The sequence below is a fragment of the Natrix helvetica genome (assembly GCF_964273705.1).
Source record: "Natrix helvetica genome assembly, chromosome: 2".
NCBI lineage: Eukaryota > Metazoa > Chordata > Lepidosauria > Squamata > Natricidae > Natrix > Natrix helvetica.
Window position 1 is genome coordinate 237,451,900 of NC_138552.1, and position 24,072 is coordinate 237,475,971.

General features: G+C 36.8%; 1 protein-coding gene across 1 annotated transcript in view; it reads right to left on the bottom strand.

Moving 5' to 3' along the window:
• Nucleotides 1–1,970: 1,970 nt before the first annotated feature.
• Nucleotides 1,971–24,072, bottom strand: part of CAPN13 (calpain 13) — a 115,572-nt gene continuing 93,470 nt past the window's right edge. Inside the window, exons 18-24 of the mRNA XM_081945249.1 lie at nucleotides 22,758–22,831; nucleotides 19,490–19,558; nucleotides 19,196–19,274; nucleotides 14,819–14,935; nucleotides 4,625–4,680; nucleotides 2,582–2,634; nucleotides 1,971–2,363 (exon numbers count right to left, since the gene is read on the bottom strand). Of these exons, the coding sequence (XP_081801375.1) occupies nucleotides 2,608–2,634; nucleotides 4,625–4,680; nucleotides 14,819–14,935; nucleotides 19,196–19,274; nucleotides 19,490–19,558; nucleotides 22,758–22,831 (422 nt within the window). The 3' untranslated portion in view covers nucleotides 1,971–2,363; nucleotides 2,582–2,607. The remainder of the gene's footprint in view (nucleotides 2,364–2,581; nucleotides 2,635–4,624; nucleotides 4,681–14,818; nucleotides 14,936–19,195; nucleotides 19,275–19,489; nucleotides 19,559–22,757; nucleotides 22,832–24,072) is intronic.

The window sequence follows — 24,072 nt, forward strand, 5'->3', positions numbered from 1 at the left end:
TCGATCAAAATGTTCCCTCCTATTAACAATCCTTCTAATATTATCTGGTTCTTTATGGCACACCTGTGCTATTATTTATGGGGATTAAATGACCCCACTGCAAAATCATCAATTGTAATTTCTGTCTATTAATTTCTCAAAGTTTGTTAACAGGCAATTTGAAAATTTCATTACCTGCCTAGTATATGAAAACGATTTTATTAGCAGCCATAAAAATAGTGTTTTATATCCTAACTGTTGTTCTCTTTCCTCTTTATGACGAGGTAAGGCATTCTTATAAAAATCTCTTATTTATGTTATACCTTTCTACATTTTTATCTGTCCATTTCTGTATTGTCTGCAAAAGCTCAAGAGTTTCAAAGGTTAGGGTTATAAGTGCTGCATAACTCTTCCTCCAGGTCCAGATCATAACTTGTATAAATTCATTAAAATAAGTTTGATTTTACTTATCATACTTTAAATAGATTTTTGAAGAAAACAATTGGCTTTTAAGTATTAAAATTTTGTAAATTTCCAAGTTTTGCCTGCTGTTTTGATTGGTCTTTCAAGGCGAATGTGATGATCAGTTTTAGTTGCACAGCCCCATTTTAAACATGAAACATACTGTCTCCAACCTTCCCATTGTCCAAGATACATAGAGAATTTTTCTATTGGTTTTTGAACATCCTTGTTTAGCATTCTCAAAATTTTAAGAAATGGACACTTGGGGGAGCTAAAGGGAATTAAAGGTCACAAACTTGACTTACAAATGCAAAATAAACCAAAATATTTTAACAATGGATTCATTGAAGGACCGTTTATTTTAGTAGTGCTGACAGAGACATCTCCTATAAGGAGAGACTATGTCCAAAAATGGAAGAGGAACAATTTCTACCTTACAAGATAAAGACTAAGCTGAAAGTGGACTTATAAATGATTAACTATAACAATGACATAGAAAAAGCTGTTACACTGAAACTACAAAAGAAACTAATTGATATCTTAATAATTAAAAAGCACGTACATACAATAAACCAACAGAAGGACCTGGATGATTCCTTCCCCTGTTCTATTTACATAAGAGATTTTTTGAAATTTTGAAGACTATCATGCAAAGGAAACAACTAAAAAAAGGAAAAGGAATCAAGTTCCACTGCAGTATTCGAATAAACTAAAGATTAAGATTGTTGGAAGTAAAAGGAAGAAATATAAGATTGGTTTATTTCATCAGGGTTAAAATATACATATTGTATCTTGGATAGTCCATAATGGATCTTTGCTGATACAGGACTTAAATGATGATACTTAATAGATTGTTTATAGATAAAAGATGGAATATGAGAAGAAGAGATCACTTGCTTGGATATCGGGCATCTCCCTGCTTGACATCAGAAATGACACCATTTGAAAGCATTTTGGTGTGGCACCAATTATAGAGAAGATTAGAGAAGGCTGGCTCTGCTGGTATGGACATGTCCAGAGAGCGGCACCTTCCACTGTTGCCAAGACTGCCTACCAATTAGAAGTCAGTGGCCAGTGACCTTGCAGACATCCAAAGCAGAGATGGCAAGATTCCATCAACAAAGATATGCAAGCCATTGGCCTGCACCCTGGAGATGCAGCTGACTGTGCAAAGTGGCATTCAATGATAGGAAAAGGGGATCCACCTGCGGGAATACGCTAGGAAGAAGAAGGAGGGGTGTCGCTCGCGCATGTGCAGATGGGTGGCATGTACGTGCGATAGGGCACACACACTGTTTTGGCATACCTTTAGAAAAAGATTAACCATCACTGAGCTAAGATGATGCAGTTTTGATAAGCAATTAAGTCTCAGGAAACCAAGTGCTAAAACACAATCAAACCAATATAAGATTAGGAATGTAAATTTATTGGTTGCACTGTGGTTGATGGGAGCTTAGTTCAACAAACCTGAGTGGCTGCAACTTGGAAGATTATGTCATGCAACAAAATAACAGAGTTGGAAAGGACCTTGAAGGTCCTTTTTATTTATTTTATTTAGTTTGTCAAATATGTACAGGATAACAGGTATAAGTATAAACATGAACAGGGAAAATGGGTACAAATCAATGGAGACAGTAGGACAGGGACGGTAGGCATGCTGGTGCGCTTATGTTTGCCCCCTTTATGGACCGCTTGGTGTGGATTACTTTTAAAAAGTCATCCCAAGGCATTCATAGGGTAGTAAACATTTTTTCCCTGCACATTTCTGCCATTATCTTCTGTGAATGCCATTCTTTCCATCTTTTTCATTCTTCTGATTATGTCTAGATTGCTTGATGCCTTTGACTGGTTCTATTCCATCTTCAATTAAACAGGCCTTCACAATCCATAACTTTCTTTTGAAAGTCAGAGAAATGAGCAGCCTAAAACAGGAAATGAGAATTAAATCCAAGCTCTTTTTATTTGCAGTATTTTATTAAATACACCAATGATCAGAAGTATATAGTATATAAAGATAAAAGTCCAGTTTTGTCCTACATGCATCAGCCTTCCCTTGCTATATTTTTAAACAAATAATTAACAATTTCCGTACAAGCAAGAAATAGGAATATGTTCTAGGAATATCTGGGCCAAGTCTTACCTGTATTCAAAAGTGGTATAATTAGATTAGCAATACATGATCATGGTCATCCACTAAGGCAAAAGAAGGATAAGAAAAAAAAGAACACACTAATTAACATTTCCAATATTTTTTTTTGCAAAGTATATGTAGGCAATAAAACAGCAAGAACATGCAATCCTATTTTCAATTTGGAGCTGAGATTTATTTCATGAATGTTGGTAGAAATTACTTCCTTTAGATTGTGAAAACTTTCACATTTTTTTTTCTGTTTAGTGCTTTTATGTTCCCCTAAAGGGTATCTTCTTTTGGGGAAAGATTTTCTTCTCCTTTCTTCACTTACTGCATATGTAACTTCTGTTACATATGACTGCAATCCCAACTGCTTGAGGTACATTTTTCAAATATGTGATCGAAACAATTACATGTTAAACAATCATCCTAGATTATCACAGGTATTTAGAACATTTATTTGTACTGAAGGCTGAATTGCTCTATTAAAGGTATACAGCTTGTTTTAATTGGAAGGCAAAAGTGCTGTCTGAGCCACCAACTTTAAATGTCAGAATCTGTGACTTTCTACATCTATCTATCATTGAATTCCCTGAAAACACTGAAGAAAAATATTGCTGAATCAACATTTTAAAATGATAACAAAACAGAGAGTGAAAAGCAAACCATGTGCTGAAATGTCTTTTTAGAACACCTTGAGTAGTCTGCAAAATGTTGATAGATGAATAGGTTATTTATCCCATGTGTTGAATTGGCTGAATCGGGATATTTTTTGGTTTTAATTCTCTCACCTTAATGAATTATCTGGTTCTGTTAGTAGCACCACATAATTAATATTATTGGTAGAGCATCAGTGTGTGTATCTAGGAGTATTTTTGCCTGTTGAAATAATTTGGGATATTCCAGTCTAAGCTCTAAATATTAATTATATCAAGGAAACTTCCACAACTTAGGATGTCTGTTTTGTGGACTTCAATTTCCAGAATATTCAGCAAAAGCTTATCTATTCAACCATTATTGTCAGTGCACAACATGTGTACAATGAGATTGGCTGAGCCTCCCTTGGTGCACCTCCCCACAACATAAATACATATCACAGTGAAAGGAAGAAAATCCCTAACCCAATAAATCATACTAACAACACAGAATCTTCTACACATATATGTGTGAAACATTACATTATAATATATTGCACCAATATGTACATGTTGCACTGGCCCTACAAGTCTATCATGCTACATACTTATGATGTTACATTGCATTCAGGAGTCTGACAGCCAACTCCCTAGAGTTATTGGGAATCAAGCAGCATATATTTCATAAACGTTATAAATAAATAAGTGGAAAGAATCCTGTCAATTGATGTTATCATATCTAGTGGAAGTTTGGATATCTAGTTCACATCCAGAACTACTTTATTAATCAAATAAGCCTTAATATTAAAGTAATAAGAATTGAAGAAGGGAAAAAGTTTCTGACTCCCTCATAAAGCCCAGCAATTTCATGGTGGCAATAGAGGAATTTTTCTTCTAAACTCCACTGATTTATTACAAACATGGCAGGAGACGGGTGGATTAACTGCTTCACCAATTTTGAGTGTTCTCTGCAGTTGTTTCAAAGTCAGCTAAAAGTTTAGAAGATGGTATGTCCCTGACTGCATCCGGGATACCCTATTTCCTATGCCTAATGTTATCAGCTTTCCATGGAAGTAACAAGAAACAAAGACATTTTAACAACAGGACTTTTCCCCTGTCAACACAAAAAGATACCATTTCCTACTGCTATTCTCAACCGGTAAAATGTCTGTTATAGGATTACACTCTTATATATATGAATATTTCATTTTCCCAATTAACAAAATACCAATATCCTATCACTCACTCACAGACACACACACACACACACACATTTTACTGTGAACATTAAATTCTGTTGAGTTTTTCCAATTTTTGCTCTTTAGAAAATAGTTTCATTTGAGGAGAAAAGCCATTTATTCCCAAAGATTAAAAAAAGACACAGGGGGCGGGTGGTGGTGGGAGGAGTTCTACTCACCTCATCTTCAGTAAAGCAGACACTTCCCCTATTTTTTGATAAATTAAGGAATGCCTCTGTTTGATAGAAAACAAAATTATTTTGAGGATGGTAAAGAAGACAATACAGTTTTTATTTACTGTACACTCAGTCAACATTTGAAAAAAAAGAACCAAAGATTAAAAACAAGTATGCAAGTATAAAACTTCAAAACTATTTTTATAAGAAAAAATAATTGGGAAACTGTAGAGTAGTCCCACACAATGTGATCCAGCCCTGACATATGTTTATTCCAAGTCATGACATGGTCGTCCACTGAAGCCTGTGATAATCTTTGAGGAAAACCATCCCCCAAACTTCCTCTGAAATTGCTTTGGGTCCATTAGTTGCCTAGAGTGGGCTCAGCAAATAGCCCCCATCTCTCTGCAGTAAGGGTGGCTGAGGAGAACTCTTGGGCCAAGGGTATTGATCTGTTCATGTCAAGAGGCTGAAGTTAATATCCTCTAACTCTAAATCATGACACCACTATGTTATGTGATCCAATATGTGAATTCCCCATGTGAGTTTGGGCCTTGCATCACTTGACATGTTTGAAGGTTGCCATGGGGGCCATGGACTCCTAAGCTACCTCAGATTCCATGCCAAAGAACATTATCTAGCATATTTATACAGAGACCTTTTGAGTTATTAGGTGTAAAACTACCAAATAATCTTAAGAAACCTTTTAACATTAGCTATGGAGTATCATAAGGGGGGAAATAATCAATATCTTGATTATGAGTTCAAGAAAACACCTTTTATTAGGTCTGTGCAAGAAAGCATTTACTTCAACAAGGGACTTTGGGCTGACATGCCTCAATAAGTCAAAGACACAATGGATTTCCCTCGTTCAAATATTTTCTATAGTATCATAGCTAAGATACAAGAACATTAGTAAGTACTAATACTAGTAATAGGTTTCCGCATTGAACAATGAACAGACTAGCCATCTTGTTTGTAAAACTGGCAAAGCCTTTTCAAGGACAATAACTTTGTAAATCTCACTTTCTAATCACTTTTGGAAACTGCCTATTAACCATCTTAAAGTTAGTAGAGATCTTTGGAATGACAAGTTTGAAAAATCTTCATTGAGTAAGTTTATCTTCAACTCTGAACAAAACAAAAACTAATTATAAGTTGAAGAACTTTAAAAAGTTGAAATCAACAGCCAAAGGTGAATAAGCTTTTCACCTAAGAAAATTATAAATGGATCAATGGTCCAAATAAATTTGGAATATTGATTTACTATAAGATTTTGGAATTAATTATGAACAAAATAAACAGCTTCTCTTGGAAAATAGATTTAAATTAGACTTAAATTTAGAATAAATTTATTGTCACTTTGAATATACACTAATCAGCATACATCAAAATGAAATTTCATTGCATACAGCTCTCAAATGGTCACCACCTCTAACATACACTACATAAACATGAATAAATAAATAAATACAAATTTATGCATATACCCACATATATTATATCACAGAGAAACAACACAGTCTATTTCAGATGTATGTTTGGATGTGAGAAAAACAAATCTTGTAATTTTATCAGACAGAAGGCATAGGGAACAAAGCTGTAACAGAATCTGGTAGTTCTGCTAAAAATAGAAATTTATCTACCCTGGCTATCATAAGTCATAAAGATAAGTGATGGCTTGAGAAACAGGATACTAGAGAGTACCAAAGATTCTAAATCATTTTTAAAGACTGGTTTTAATGTCAGTTAATATTGACAGTAATACTTACAAAATGGCACAAAATATTATAATACCAGAAATGTTAAAGTAGATTTTTGAAGAATGGAATCAGGTCTTAGTAACAACAACAACAAGAACATATTATTGTTACTAAGATAAATCATAGATAAATCAACACTGTCAATAATGATGTCTGCTTCTATGGATCAACTATGTCTAAAAGATGTTAATGAAGATGTGGAACAAATATTACTTGATAAGACAGGGAAAGTACTAAAATGGAACTACAAAGTCCAAGAAATTGGTTTGAAAAAGGACACTTTACAAAAGGAACTGGCTGTAATTTTATAAAATTAAAGAGATATAAACTAAGAGAATAATCTGGAAAATATTTTCCTATTGCAACTAAAAAAGAGGCTTGTGAGAACACTGAGGAAACCTGTGCCTTGGGATAAAGAAGAATTGAAATAAAATTCTGTGATCAAGGATTGATCAAATTAAAGATCAAGACTGTTAAAAGTAAAAGGAAGCAACGTAAATTTGCTCTATTTGATGAAAGTTAAAATAAGATTTTTTAAAAAGTTCTGGCAGCTCTTTATGGACTCTCTGGTTATCCCAGGATTGAAAAGTTGATGTTTTATGGATTTGTTTATAGATTAGTTCTGGAAAAAGATATCTATATGTAACTACATATCTATATGTAATCGGGATCGTATCCTGCCCCATACATCCCTTCGGCCGATTCGCTCACACAGAGAGGGACTCCTCCGGGTGCCATCCACTAGGCTGTGCCAGCGGGCGACGCCTAGGGGAAGGGCCTTCTTTGTGATGGGCCCGACCCTCTGGAATGACCTTCCCCCTGATATTAGAATGACTAAGGACCTCCGCTCCTTCCGTCAGAAACTCAAAACCTACCTGTTTCAGCTAGCCGACCTGGCCTAATTCCAGCTTTCCCACCTCAGTTTTATTTTTAAATTTTTATGATTGGTTATATGGTCTAAGTTTTTAATTTTTATAAATTCGTACAGGGGGCTATTTAATCTAATTTTAGCTATGTATACTATTGTTTGTATGGTTTTTAAATTTATACCTGTACACCGCCCCGAGTCCCTTCGGGGAGAGGGGCGGTCTAGAAATCTAATAAAATAAATAAATAAATAAATAAATAAATAAATAAATAAATAAATAAATAAATAAATAAATAACTTTATGGAGGCGGGAGTTATTGTTTATACTTCTTGTGATGAAAGTTGGAAATCAATATTTATTTATTTTTATTATATTATTATTTTTCTTCTTTCCTTTTTTCATTCTTTTCTCTTTCTGTAAGTATAGTTTGTGTTAGTTTTTACTATTGTAATTAAAATTATAGTAATTAAAATTCTTCATAATTTTTTTCTTAATCAAAAATCAAATGATGACAATAAATAATGAGTTAAGTTACAATCAGGTATGGAGAACAAGATACTTATATCAAGCATTAAGTTTGAGAATGTGGTTTCTTTGTGTTTGAGATGTTATCCTTCTCTCTGATGTGTGTAACATCAGAACCAATTTATATATGCAAAACCAAGACATAATTCTCAACATCAAAGCAAATTCCCGAAGTAATGCCATACTCCAAGGGAAGAGGGAAATCTCATGCATAAAAGGCTGACTTGGTTGTTTACAGCTTTTAGCATCAATCTGAACATACACTGAACTTTAAAAGGTACATTATATATTTCAATCATATTATGTATATCTTTTTTCTTGGTTCTAATTAAACTGCTCTAAACTGGCTTCGGTTAAGCTGCAGGCTTAGAAAGCTTAGGCAAGAATTATCAGAACAAAATTGCTGTAGTCTTAATGGTGCTTTCTCCGTTTACTACAAATGATAAAAAGAGATTATTTTGATTTAGATATTATTAGCATGATTATACAAGGAAGAAAAGCCTATTTATTTATTTATTTATTTATTTATTTATTTATTTATTTATTTATCTATCTATCTATCTATCTATCTATCATCTATCTGTCTGTCTGTCTATCTATCTATCTATCTATCATCTATCTATCTATCTATCTATCTATCTATCTATCTATCTATCTATCTATCATCTGTCTATATCTATCTATCTATCTATCTATCTATCTATCTATCTATCTATCTATCTATCTATCATCTATCTATCTATCTATCTATCTATCTATCTATCTATCTATCATCTATCTATCCTCAATTTAGGTTACTGGTATACTACCCACCCACCCCCAATTAGCTCAATGATCTTTTCCTGAGAAAGCCTCACAGGCTTTTCGGTTACTATTTTACTGAAAATTTAAAGTGCACAATGCCCTTTAAACTTTCAGTAAAATAGTAACTGAAAAGAATTAGTAAATGTTAGGTGCTTTGCTTGGAAGTGTGAATATTTTTCAGTAGTTTTTGAAAGACTCCCACCATCACAATCTGGCAATCAAAGGTACTTTCATTTAAATACATATCCTTTCAAGTTGAGAGTGTTTTAGCATCTGTGAGATCAAGAAATTAAGAAAATGTCCTATAATGTACTTTGTAGTCTATGATTTAATAAAAGGAAAGGTTTTTTTTCCCCTGAATGTTTTTTAGCATTTGTACCTGGTAAAAATCCAGTCTAAGGAAAAGATCAAAGATAGGATAATGAAATAGCACAGATGCAACATCAGCTCTCCTTTTGCCCTGATTTTCCAGTTCATCAGAACATAACAAAACTTTTGATAATCAGGACAAAAGCTTATCTGTCTCATCATTCTGTGACCCAGTAGCCAACCAGACAGAAGCTTATAAATTGGATATGCAAGTGATCACTTGTACTTCAACTGCTGGCATTTAAAGGCTTGCTGCTTATGATTCTATAGCCATCAAAACTTAATTCAAGAGAAAATAGGAAAAGCATACGAAAATCATTTTATGTATGAGAGCTCATTAAAAAGTGAAAGTTAGAATATTTTGGACATGCGATGCAACATCCAGAAAAAATATGCCATCCTTCACTTAAATATCCAGGGAAAAATTGAAGGCAAACGAGGTCCAGGCAGAAGAAGAACATCATGGCTTCAAAACCTAAGGGACTGGTTTGGTCAAAACTCAGCACTTTTTCATGTGGCTGTTGACAAAAATAGGATTGTCAACATGATCGCCAATGTCAGATGACGGATATGACACCAGATGACGGATATGACACAAGAAGAAGATGAGAGCTAATGTGGTATAGTTGATGAGGACTGGGGAGACTCAAGGTGAAGTCCACCTTCAACATAGATGCTCACAAATTGATCTTGGTCATTTTCACTCAGCCCAGGCTACCTCTTGAAACTGGAGGGGAAGGTATTGTGTTTACCACCTTGATATCTTGAGGAAGAAACCTACCAAAGAAACACTGCTAGCCAGTTTCATTTCATAGGGCTAAATACAGATTAAGAATCTACACATTATTGCAGTGTACAGATCAGAACTCCAAGAGAACACCTTAATATCTGTTGGGACCATGTAAGTACAAATTTGAAAGGAAGGAAACAATTAGGAGGCAGTTTTAGACCAAAAATAAAGGCTCGGTACTCTTACTACACAATCTGTTTTAAAGGAAATCAAAATGTTACAAGGATGTATTTCATTACTCTTTATTTGAAAAGAACAGTATAATTATTGTGCCAAAAATATTCTGCATATTTTTTTTTACTGTTGATCATTTAAACTTAAGGGGGGAAAAGTTACTTTCTTCTTTTCTTCCTGTAGGGAAAAAGATTAACTTTGGTGAAATTCCTATGAGAGGAGCGTGGTGTTCTTGCATTTATTTAGTGGCAATGTACACAGCGCGTGACTGTGAGTCCATCTGCATGCACACATACATGCTCAGTTTACATTTGTCTCTCCAGCTCTTTCCCAGGCTTCAATTGGGAAGCCGTCATGAGGGACTAATTCCCATGCTGGTTTGTATATATTAGTCAATGCAGGCTTCTGAATGATGGAAAAAGATATTGCAAAATAAATATCACCAGCACTATTACTTTGCAACAGTAAATAAGCCCATGAGCTTCAATTAAAAAAAAAACCTTCTAAAACAACTGGAAAATACTTCCAAATGAAGGAGAAAAACTGAAGCTTCTTTCACAAAACAAACATTTCTAGGCTACTAAATTATGGCTTGTGGAACTGCATTGTCTCATATACTTGTTATTCTATGAAGGTTGGTTGAATGGTGGTACCCATAACTTAGTTCAAATAGAAATATTTCATTTGAATCAGTCAGATATCCACAATGATTGTCCTTCAGTTTTGGAGTTTTTTTGCCCTCTACATGGGGCTTCCCTTGGGACGCGCTCGAAGACTGCAGCTAGTCCAGAACGCAGCCACGCGGGCTATTATGGGGAGTACTAGGTACTCCCACGTAACACCGCTCCTGCGGAAGCTGCACTGGCTGCCTGTGGTCTTTTGGGTGCGTTTCAAGGTAATTACCATCTTTAAAGCACTCCATGGCTCAGGACCTAGGTACTTGCGGGATCGCATCCTACCACACACTTCCCTGCGACCGATTCGCTCTCACAGGGAAGGACTCCTCCGGGTGCCGTCCACTAAGCAATGCCAACGGGCGGCGCCTAGGAGTAGAGCCTTCTCTGTGATGGGCCCAACCCTCTGGAATGACCTCCCCCCCGATATCAGAACCACCACCGACTTCCGCTCCTTCCGACAAAAACTGAAGACTCACCTGTTCCGTTTAGCCGGCCTGGCCCATTTATAGTCTTATTCTACCTCCTGGCAGATATTTTAATTGGGTATTTTTAGGGTTATTTAAATATTGTTTTTAACTGCTTTGCTTTTTGTACAGTTTCTTATTGCCTCCTCTTTTATGTTTGTATTTTCTATCTTGATGTGTTTTTATCTGACTGTACACCGCCCCGAGTCCCTTTGGGGAGAGGGGGCGGTATAAAAGTCTAAATAAAAGTAAAAGTAAAAGTAAAGTAGGAAAAGATGGAAATCACATTCTAAGACTGTATTATAGATGGGCTGCTATGATGATTTACATTTTTGGGGTGGCTTTTCAGGTGTGAGGCTATGGACTGTCACGTTGGAGCAATGTTTTCTTCTTGAGCTTTGAGCTCTGCTTAATCGCTGATTCAGAGTTTTGAGTGTTAAAAGGGGGCTCTCTGAATTCACAGCGTGCCACTTTCAAGAAAATTCACATGACTAACACCATCTGCATCCCCATAAACTGCAACTATAGATTTTCTTGCTGAAATCTGTTTTTTTTAATTGTTTTAAAAATAAAATGCTATAACCATATTTCATGGACTAATGCTTTATTTCTAGATTATAACGTTTTGTCAGCCAGCTCCCTCACCTTCATTTTTGTAGTATGACAGTGACTGCCTATTCAATTCCTGAAGCTTTCATTTGTTCCATCAGTATGTGAAGAACTCATTTTGCACATAAAATCCAATGCTGAAGAACATCAATAATGTAACTCATATTTTCCTGTGAAATGCCAAGCTTGACAGCAATTTCTTTACTGATTGTCTTTAATCAGTTCAACTTTTCTCAGGTAAAACTTATCAGTTGCTGTCACAATCTGTCCACTTCATTCTCAGCAGCATAAAACATCTCTTTTTAATTCATGTTTACATTTTTTTGGCCCAGCGGTTCCCAGTACTCATATCAACATAGTTATGATCAGCAACTACTAATCATACTTCAGCAGTATTCCATTCTACTCATTGTTACATTCTCTAACTCTCACAGCTCCAACCTTAAACTGTCCACCGTGGACCTCACCCCATTACTAAGAGGTCCGTAAAGGGGGCATGCATAAGCGCACCACCGTGTCTACTATCCCTGTCCTACTGTCCCCATTTATTTGTATTCATTTCTTTCTTTCAGATCCATGTTTATATTTATACCTATCTTGTACATGTTTGACAAACCAATAAATACAAATACAAACATATTGCTTAAAGTGGACTGACTTCATGCTTTTATTTCACAAACAGTAAATGTCTGTGGACATTCTCAGTCATCCAGGTCATAGTCAGAGGTGGGATTCACTTACCTCCCCTTCCAGTTCACAATACAATACAATACAATAGTAGAGTTGGAAGGAATCTTGGAGGTCTTCTAGTCCAACCCCCTTCCTAGGCAGGAAACCCTATACCATTTCAGACATATAGCTATCCAACATCTTCTTAAAGACTTCCAGTGTTGGGGCATTCACAACTTCTGGAGGCAAGCTGTTCCACTGATTAATTGTTCTAACTGTCAGGAAGTTTCTCCTCAGTTCTAAGTTGCTTCTCTCCTTGATTAGTTTCCACCCATTGCTTCTTGTTCTACCCTCAGGTGCCTTGCCTCAGGTGCCTTGGAGAATAGCTAGACTCCCTCTTCTTTGTGGCAACCCCTGAGATATTGGAACACTGCTATCATGTCTCCCCTAGTCCTTCTTTCTATTAAACTAGACATACCCAGTTCCTGCAACCGTTCTTCATATGTTTTAGTCTCCAGTCCCCTAATCATCTTTGTTGCTCTTCTCTGCACTCTTTCTAGAGTCTCCACATCTTTTTTACATCGTGTGATGTACAAATGTGAGTGCATTTGCACATGCACTTGCACATGCTCACACGTGTCTCGTCTGCGCATGAGCACTGCCTTCTGCGCATGCACAGTGCTTGTGCATTATGTCGGGGTGGGAGGGTGGAGCCTTTCACAGCCACTGCTACCAGTTTGCCCGAACCAGAGAGAACGGGCTGAATACCACCTCTGGTCGTAGTTGTCTCAAAGGTGCTTTTTAAAAAGGCAACTGGCTGCCTTCTTCTTCCTCAAGGAAAAAAACAGCCCAGTTGCCTTTTGAAAAAGCACCTCTGAGTTCACAAACAGTAGCAATACAAACTTTATTTGTTTATCATATTTAGAAATCACCCATCTCCCTCACACAGAGACCCCGGACAATGTACAAATAAAATGTTACAAACATGTAAAATGTTAACATCATAAAAACTGGATATAAAAATTTAAAATACGGTAAGAATAGTGAAAAAGTGACGTTAACAGATAATATTGATCTTTCACCTAAATAAGCATCATGGTAATACTGTTCAAATTCAGTTTGGGAAGGAGTCCAACTTTCTAAATATACATTTTCTCACAATTGTAACTTTCCACCAACTGCAGTGAAAGAACATATGTTTAAAACACATATAAGGTTATAGCACATAAGTATTGCCATCTGTTGGCAAATTATATAATTGGAGACATTACATTTCATTCCTTTGCATTCTGTTTTCAGGTTCCTTCAAGTGAACCCAAGAAAAATACACTTTCCAATCCTGAAAATCTTTGGTGAATTTGATACTACAGCTAGTCCTTGCTTAACAGCACTAATTGGGACTGAAACTTTCATATTGAAGCAAAGAGGTCATTGGGGAAAATGTCATGTGACCGCACCGCTTAGCAACAACACTTCCAGTAGTCCTGGTTGTGGTTGTTAGGCAAGGATTCACACATCTCCTGGTGTGATAGAATGTGTAGAAGACCTTAGGGAATGAGGGGAAGAGATGCTGTCTAGAAAACAATGGGATAAAAGAGCCCCCAGTGGCTTAGTATGTCAGACAAAGAAACTTAGGAATGACCTGCTCTAATGGATCAAGCAGTTAAAAGCAGAGATGGAAAGCTTGTACTGTCAGACATGCAAGATTCTCTTAATGTAGCCTCATAATAAAGTAGAATTCATTCATCTAATAATGTCTCCTGTCTGGTTTACCAGGGGTAGCTGACACCTGTCCTGCATGAACTGTTGGCTCCATATTGCTACCTCTTCCTAAGCTGGGCTTGGAAGCTCCCTTTGGCAGATGATGCTACACAACTCTTCTGCACTCATCACTTCAGCTCCCCTCCATGTAACCTATCATCTCTGCCCTTCCTAAAGGACCGTGATGGCAAACCTATGGCATGCGTGCCAGATGTGGCATGCAGAGCCCTCTCTGTAGGCACGAGCACTGTCACCAGCTGCTCTTTTGGTTTCCAGTGCGCACATGTACACTGGCCAGCTGCTCTTCATGGGCGCCAAAGCACTGGAAAATGGCCCAAAAAATAGGCAAAACCAGCCAAAAAACCCAGGCCATTTTTCAGGCTGGTTTTGGGTCATTTTCAGACCATTTTTGTCCTAAAAACAGATGAAAAACAGCCAGCTGGTCTTCAGATTTCCTGTGCTCTGATGCACATATATGCATGTGTATTCCAGTTTGGGCACTTGGTGCCGAAAATCATCACCATAACTGATATAGGGTATCGATGCCCTTTACATAGTTTAGAATACAAAGGGTATTGTTTCTTGCAGCACACAGGATAGGTACAGAGTGAACAATCAGAAAACAGATTCCCATTCAAGATGAAATCTTTTATACACACTTTGTTGCGGGACCACTTTATTTTGCTGCTGCTCAGCAAAATACCTGCGGAGTGTACCACTTACTTGACATTGTCTCAAGACGAAACATACAGCACACAAAATCAGGAAAGTTTATTCTCTGGGTTGAGTCTCCATAACGTAAAACCAGGAGCCGGAGGACTTTGTCAGTGACATACAGGCCTACAAGCAACCAGAAAACCATATGTTCTCAAATTGACACAGCATAAAAATGCTCAGCAGCTGTAAGGATCTGCTACTCCCGTCATTTCACACTGAGCAACTTATTACAACAATATTGTTTGAAACAGCTAACAAATTGGAAATAAATCTGTATGTGTGATTGGGAATTGCACCAAATTACAACATAAACTACTGATGTTGGATGATTTCACGAAATTACTCCTATGCCCATGTATATTTAAAATCCCAAGTTAAAATTCACTAATGAAAGCAATTTTGATTTTTGTACAAATCAGGAATCTGCAGATCTTCGTGTGTGTGTGGGCTCAAGCATGCACACATGCCAGGCTGCATTAGTTCAGATTAGGATAACACTTAAAAAAAAAACATGCTACTTCCAAAAAGCCTCAGAAAAACGAAGAATGGAATAAAGCTATAGGCAGCCTACCTCCTTAAAGCAACCCAGGGGCTTAAAAAAAGTTAAAACAAATTGAAAGAGACAGTCTTCTTTAAAAATACTTTTTAAAATAGATTTTTAAAAAGCAAACACACACTACTCCATTCTTTGTGAATGTTGGTGTGCTGTTGTTTGCTTGATCCTAAATTCCTCTGAGGAGAAAAACCTAAATCTGGCCCAAGATTAATGTATGGTGAATTTATTTACATCTCGAGGGTAATTGACATGCTTGAAATCAAAATAATATTAAGAACTAGACTCAGGTTGAAACTTGACCTTTACCTTACCCTGTGGATAACTAAACATAATTCCCAAAAATAAAAAGCATAGGGTTTTAGAAAGTGGAGAAGCAGGCATGGGAGCTACTTCATTGAATAGATTTCTCTTCACTTGCAGCTACTCAAGCTACCCTTGACACAAAGACAAAAAAAAGCAACTCCAATTGTAATGGATGGATTTTTTAATCTTGAACAATTCATCCATAAACTCTTTTACTCCTACAGAAATGAAACAAATGTTTTTAAGGTGCAATGAACTCCTCCATTATTATTTTTTTCCTTTTCTTTGAGAAATAATTAAATGACCTCTTGAAGAACAGAGATTCTTACGTTTTAAAAACAATCTTATCTTAAAGGGCTCTTTCCCATCTAAGTCCCAATGCAGGAAGTAATACTACTAACTTTAGTTCTAAATGAGTTTCTTTAAATCATCTCACTGCAACATTACTGTTCTAGTCCAGTAATAGATTTTAACATTAGTGAAACAAGTTATAGTGAAAGCTAAAGATGGGATACAGGGCAATTATGCAAGTAACCTGAATTTTGGGGTTACTAGTAAAATTTCAGGCAACCAGGAGGATACTAATAAAAGAGAATATTTGGTGCTCAGGATTGACATGAAGGGTCCTGGGTGCTCTCGGAGATGGTTTGTTTTCTTGCAGATGTTTCATTACCCAAACATCAGTGCTACTAAGGAGTGCAGTTTGCTGTCAGTTCATATTCTGGTGGCTTGCCTGTCAGTTTTGATGAGGGTGGTTTAGAGATTCTTTGATTAGGGTGTTTGCTGTTGGCTTCTTTGGCAGTTTCTTGATTGGAATATTGTTTATTTGATTATTGGTCTGATGTTAACCTTGGAGTTAATCTATGCTGATCTGGTGCTGATTGCTGGTGGAGAGGTCTTTCTGTTCCTTTTTGGGCTCTCTTTTACATAGCCTAAATATGTTGCTAATGTTTATTTGTCTATTGATGGCTGATTTGTCGGAGTGCCAGGTTTCTAGAAATTCCCTGGCATTTTTGTACTTGGCTTGGTTTAGGATGGTCGCATTTTCTCAATTGAAACTATGCTTAAATCTGCCTATATGTTGTGAAATTAAAGGATTTTCATCATGTCTTCTGACTGCTAGTTGGTGTTCTTGGATGTGTTCTGCCAATGTTTAGCCTTTTTGTCCTACATAGTGTCTGTTGCAGTCCTTACATTGTATTTTGTAGATAACTCCTGTTTTTTTTTTCCTTCTGGGGTTGTTGGATCTTTTGGTCTGCTTAGGATGTTTTGAAGGCTTTAGTTGCCTTGTGTGCTATGCTGATTCCATGTGGTTGTAGTGGTCTGTTTGGTTCTAATATATTCTTGATTTATGGTACTGCAATTCTTTTAAGGGTTTGCGTCATTTGTGCTGTATTGGGTTGTGTGACTTTTTGATAAAGTTGCGAAGATATCCATTTTGTTGGAATATGTTGTACAATATAAATGCTCTATTTCCCTTTTCTGCTGTTCCGAGTTGCTGCAGTATGTTTGGGCTCATCATTGCAAAGAGGATTTTTGAGGAATCTTTGCAACATTACTGGGCTCTTGTGTTCCACGATTTCCTTTGCATAAAATATGAATACCAGTAATGAATACAATGTGGTCATTGAATGTAGAAATAAAGGATTTGACTTGATGATACTTAGAATAACAATTTATCAAACACATTAGGATCCCCTGTTAATACTATACTTAATTCCAATGATTTCAATGGATCTGTTTTATGAATGAATATGTGTAGATCTTGTTAACTAAAAACTTCGTGGTAGAGCATATCCTAATAATCAGTTTGGAAATTCCACGTGCTCTGATATAGAAGAGATTTCAAGTTATTCAGTACCCTAACATAGAAGAGATGACAATAAAATACAATTTGCTGCTCAGGGCACTTTCTGTTGTTATTGATGCTTTCTATAAGTCCTTTCCCATTGCAAGCTTGGGAGGGTATGAATTCTAGGGTTTGTCTAATACTTCCTGCATATGAGACAGAAGTGGGTTCTTACTAGTTCAGACTGGTTCAGCCAAATAAGTAGTAACATGGTGGCCTGGGTCGCTGGAACCGCGAACCAGTTCTCCTACGGCAGCGCCATCTTAATTTTTTGTTCTGCACATGCGCAGATATGGCAGTAGGAAAGTGGGGGGTGAGGATAGATTTAAGATCCTTTAGCTTTGTAGATAACACCCCATGTATCTTTTTCCAATCTTTGTTTGTGTCTATAGAACACCCATCCTATATATAACAGAATAACAGAGTTGGAAGGGACCTTAGAGGTCTTCTAATCTTCTAGACAAATGGTATACATATCATAACCCTAACAATCACAATAAAACATAAAAGAATACAAATCACTAATAAAACTGCCAATGTCCCAAAACCAAACGCTTCTTCATACTTCAGCTCCAGCATCACCCTGCCCCAACAGTTCCCAATGTCAAAGTTTCCATAACAAGAAGACCTGAGCTCAGAATCTAGTAGGGGAATCAGATGTTGGTGTCCCTTTGTAGAAAATCTGATGTGTTATGAAACTTGGAACTATAATTCTGCTTCTTTTTATAAGAAAGCAGTAGGGCTGGGAGTATTTGACATGTAATCCACAATCAAAGCCAAACAAGTATTGCCTTTAAATGGTTGTACTCAGATAGATAGCCTTGAGGTACAGTATTAACCAGATTGATGAATACAGTTCTAAGAAGCCTAGAATATTTGCTAAATTGAGAACAGGAAAATAATTTTATTTGGGCTTATACTTTTCACTGTTTCAGAAAAAGAAACAGACTTTGCTACATACATATTAGTATTTTTTTCAGGCAAATAGAAACTTTTCTTCAGTTCATTAACTATACTGTTTGCTGCTTGCCTTTAAGGACTGCACAGCATGGAGTTTACCATTCAGGATTATACTGTATTGCCTTGATTATTACAATACCCTCCTTTTATTTCTATTGATGCAGTATGTTAGTGATACGAATCATAGTATTCTCAGAGAGCTAAAGATTTCCTCCTCCCTTCTTCCTTGTCACCTTCCTTCTCCTCATCCTCTCTGGCATTTGCCTCTTCCTTTTCTACTTCCTCACATGGGAAACCAATACTGTAACTTGCACTACCATCTAGACTTGCAAATGTAATAATGCAAATGACTTAAAAGTACATTAGTGGATAGTAGCATCTTCTGTACAATATGATGGATTCCATATATAAGTATATCCATCAAAAAATTCACTTACAATTCAGAAACTGAGGAAGTGAACTGCAAAGGGAAGGTTTTTTAAAAACTTCCTTCATTATGCGGCAGATGGCAGTGTTAAGACAAAGAATTTTGAAGTTGCGTTCCATGGGAATGAGTGAAAATGAAACTAAAATTGAAATCAATGAGTTTCCATTAAAAAAAAACTGAAACAGAGGAAAAGGCTACACTGTTGATGTCTACCTTATTTTTTAAAATGTATCAGACTTCAAAAATAACTTTGAATATATTTTCAAGGAACATCAATTTATCAACTACCTGTTTCTTGCACACTTCTTCGCAAATTTGAAACAGTTAGGAATCCAGAATTATTTTCATCTTCTCTTCCAAATATAGCCTGAAAAATATTTCTATTTAAGATAATATATTAAAACAGGAAAAAATATATTTGTAGTTACTATGGAAGATCACACTTTTCTAATGACACAAAGGCTGGGAACTGAAATATACGTAGTTTAATAATATAATATTATTAAGAGTTTAACAAATAATAGGACAAAAAGATAGTCAGGGCAACAGTTAAGAAAGTAAGTGAATAAATTGCATACATACCTCATATTTCTTGAAAGCTCTCCACAGTCTTTTAAATTCTTGGAGTGAAAGTTTTCCATTAGCATTTATCTGTATTTGTAATCAAGTTTTAAATCAGGTGTGATATAAATGAAGCCATACAGTAGATATAAATGAGGAATAGATATAAACTGCAGCTCACCTTGGAGCAGTATCAGAATCTGGATTTTTGCCTTATTGACTACTATATTGTGACACAATTCTTTCTAAACTGAAAATAACTGAGAATAACTACAGGTTTTAATGCCTCTCTAACCAAAACAAAGTAAAACACCTCAACGCTAATGCCTCTCCAGGTACAGAGCAAAAACCTGATGATAATCTATATGAGATACCTGGTTTCCATCCAGCAGGTAATGCTTCTCTATGTGTGTTTTTAAATAGGAGATGGATCACACTGCTTATGCCTTATGCAAAATACCATGTGCCTCAAACAGCAGCCCTGGATGTGTGGTAGCTCATATATCTGATCTGTTGAGCTCCCTCCCAGAATGCCTCTGGCTTTTCTCACTGGCCAGAGATCACTACCCATCTATCTGTCTGCTGTCTAATTTAGCAGGATTTTCAACAGCAGAAAAAAGCCTACACAACTCCCTAATCCACAGTGCAGAGTAAAGGATTCGGTACAGTGTCTCCAGAGACTTCTATTTTTTTCTTGTTCTAACAGCAAATACTGTTTGAAGTATTTATAAATTTGATGGAGAGAGAGGGGGGGGGCAGACAGACAGACAGAGACAGAGAAGCAATTCAGAAGGAAATAAAAGAAAGAGAGAAATACCTGTAGGTAGAAAAGACCATTACTCAACCATTGAGAACAACACATTAGGTAGTAAATGAAGCACAGGACCAAATTTTGGAGCCAATGCTTGAGCATCTCTTTACTTTCCAGCATGTGACTGAGGTAATTAATGGTGGTCTGATCACAGAAGCCTTCTAAATTTGCCTTTCCAACCTAGACTTTTACATAATTGTTGAACAGTTTATACTAAAGGTTATATGTCCGGATCATATAATGCTTTGCCTTGCCACATCTCTTTTCTATATTTATTTGGTCTTTCTTGTCGGCCAGTTTGATCTCTTCAGTATTCAGTAAGAATACCTGATGCACTAGCTTCAGGGCATCTTCTTCATTATCCTTCAAATAGTTTTCCAATGCCCTTTTATTTTCTTCTGATGTACTTGCAACCTTCCACACCCACCTATACTACCCAGTAAGTAGAGCCTGTCAATGTCACTACATGAATGAAAGGTGTGATCATTGTTATTATTTTTCTATCTTTTGGAAATCACAAATCTCAGGCCAATTGAAGGAGAGAAATGATGCTCATTTATTCAGAAAAGACAGATCTAGGGAACTAATAATAATAATAATAATAATAATAATAATAATAATAATAATAATAATAATAATATTCTTTTAAAGATTCTTAATGATGAGATTTCTGTATAAATATCTTGAAACAATCTAGTTTGGATTTGTGAGAAACAATCCTGCCAGACTAAGTTTATCTATTTAAAAAAAAATCTGGCACTTTCATTGTAGGAATGCTATAAATGTACTGTATCTTTACTTCAGAAAGGCATCACAAAGTACTTCATGTCATTCTGATTAGGAAGCCCATTATGTTTGGCTTGATGATAATTGGTTGAAGATGCATTAGTTCAAATAGGAAGTGCTCATCAATGGTTCCTCATCAAACAAGAATGAGTGAAGTGCCACAAGGGTCAATACAGGTTCCTGTTCTCTTCAACATCACTTTGATTAAGAACTGAAAGGGATGCTTATCACTTTTGTAGACAACACACATTTGGATGGGATAGCTAATACGTTAGAAAATGGGAACCTACTTCAAAACAGACTTTCTAAATTAACAGAACAAGCTGACAATAACAGAATGAAAGTTATCAGAAATGTGTTCTTTCCTTGGGAAAAAGAAATCAAACACAGGTGTAAAACAGAGGATATCTGGTTTAGTATTTGTGAAAAAGGTGACAGAAAATGTAGATGGCTACAAACCATGTATTAGTCATTGGAATGATATAGTTCCAAAGGAGATTAAATGCAGGTTTAAGATTTAGCCCCAGAAGTATACTTGGTTTTCTTTCTGTGATTTCCTGCATTCCTCTATTGGTCATATTCTTTTTTTTTTTACATTGTATCCAATCTAGCTCACTAAATACTAAGAAGCATTCAGATAAATTGGAACAATGATCACAAAACTACAAACTGAGTCCCACGAAGAGAAGACTGAAGACATCTGATTGAGGCAAGGATAGACATTTTCTGGACAGACTGACCTGGAAATTGGATAACACACAAGACTTCCAAGGCCTCTTTTATATCATCCCAGGACAAAACAAGAATATGTGGCAGAGGAAAAGAATTTCAAATTGAAAATGAGGAAATTACCAAATAAAACTATTTTTTAAATGGTGAGAGAATATTCCCTTGACTGAATGTCTATGGAGGTTCTCAATCATCCAGGTCATGAGTATCCCAAAAAAGCTTTTTCAAGAGGCAACGAGACTTTCTTACTTTTTCTTTGAAGGCATTTTGCTTTTCACCCAAGAATTTTCTTCTGCTCTGACCATCCCCCCATCATCCAGTCTGAACACCCTAACTTTTGGGGGCTTCCCTTGACTGCAGGTTCAAGCAGAGGCCATCTGTTACAGGAACTTTAAGTAGGATTTCTTTGTGGAGCAGGGAGTTGGGCTAGGTAGGGTACATGGTCCTTCTATGAGACAGAATCACAGAAATGTTGAAAGGACAATTGGATTGATTAAATGCCAAAGTGTCATTAGTGAATTTGGATCCCCATTTAGACTGATGTTTTTATTAATATAGAACCCATCCATCTGTGGTTAGTCCCTAATGAAAGCTTTATTATAGGGTGGAAGATTAAATACTAAGATCTTTCCCCAATAATTTATTAGTACAAATACAATTGTTTGTTTGTTTTGGATTTTGGGGGGCTTTCTGTTTTGGATTTTGGGGGGCTTTCTGAAAGTGACATTCGGGGAGGATTATTGTTATGTACATCTTCTCCTTCCATGTAAAAATCTGTGGCAGAGAGAAAAGTCCAAAGATGAAGATTATAGGAATTCATAGCATTTCTTCATAAACATTTGGCAGATCTTGTGATAAGAAGTTATTCGCAGGACTTGTGCAATGGGAAACTCAGTACAGCTATAACTCAAAGCAAGGAAGGAGAAGCATAGGGAAAGTTTATTGCATTTGTTGAAAAGATACATCCATCAGGGCTAAAAGGCTTTTGCATGAATCAAAGCTGAATCCATCTCCAGTTCCCAGGCCAGCCATTAGATCTATAAGCAGAGAAATAAAAAAAAGCAACATACATCAAGAATGAGAGGTTAGAAGCCATACCACACTGAAATGGCTTACCTTGAAACCAGGAAAATTGGAGTCCAGCGTGATTGTTGCTCACAGCATTCTGTGAAATACATGAGCATCTGGGAAAGAGCTAGGTCATGTCTTGTGTATCACAGAGAGATTGACAAAGAATATGATTTTAATGCATATAAAACAGCTTTCCTGACAGCAGGAATAGATTGGGGTGTGGAGAGAATGGGCACAATAGTCATATTCTATCTTTGGTGTGATACAAAAGGTGGATGAGATCATAATAGAAAAGAGTGGTGCAAGCTCTAAAATAACAAGATATAAAGGTCCAGGCATGGATTCACAGGTGTTTCACAGCCTTCCATATAGCACAACCTCCCCCTACATTGGCCAACCTTAACCAATATTTTAAAGATAAAACTGAAGACAAACATTTGAAACATTTCTCTCTTATCCGCTCTGTTAGATATTAACATATATCGGAGCAAGTCTCCTCTCTGGTCCGCCGCTACCGCGGGAAACAAGTATCGCTCTGATTGGTCGAGAAGCGTACCCGATTCCTATAAAAGGGGAACCCTCCGATCACAGAGCAAGCTAGATCACTACTACTACTAATAAAGAGCTGTTAAGTCACTTCGTGTCCGCAGTCTGTTCTCTCGTTGCCCAGATCTAACATTGGCGATGAAGGTGGGATCGAGAGACAGATAGGACGAAGAACGCTACTTCAGAATCTCCGGATTCGATCCAGCCCAGGAATTCGGCAGAAATTCCGGCAGCCATCTCAGGGCACCGCAGCGCGGCAAATTCAAACGAGGGAAGATGGCGATGCACACTCCCCCCGCTCCATTTGACCCAGTGAACGACGAATGGGAGGCATTCATGATTCGTTTCGAGTGTTTTCTCGAAGCGAACGAATACACGGGGATAACCGACGCCCGAAAGAAAAACATCTTCCTCGGCTACTGTGGAAAAGAAGTCTTCAACATGGCCAGAGACCTCACCGCGCCTACTCCGATACAAGCAGTATCATGGACGGCGTTGCAACAGACCCTACAGACTCATTACGCGCCAAAACCTTCCCGCCACGTTTGCCGCCAGGAATTCAACACGCGGAACCAGAAGGCGGGAGAGTCAATCAACCAATATGTTGCAGCCCTACGTAAGGCATCAACTAACTGCGAGTTCAGGGATCTGGACGAGCATA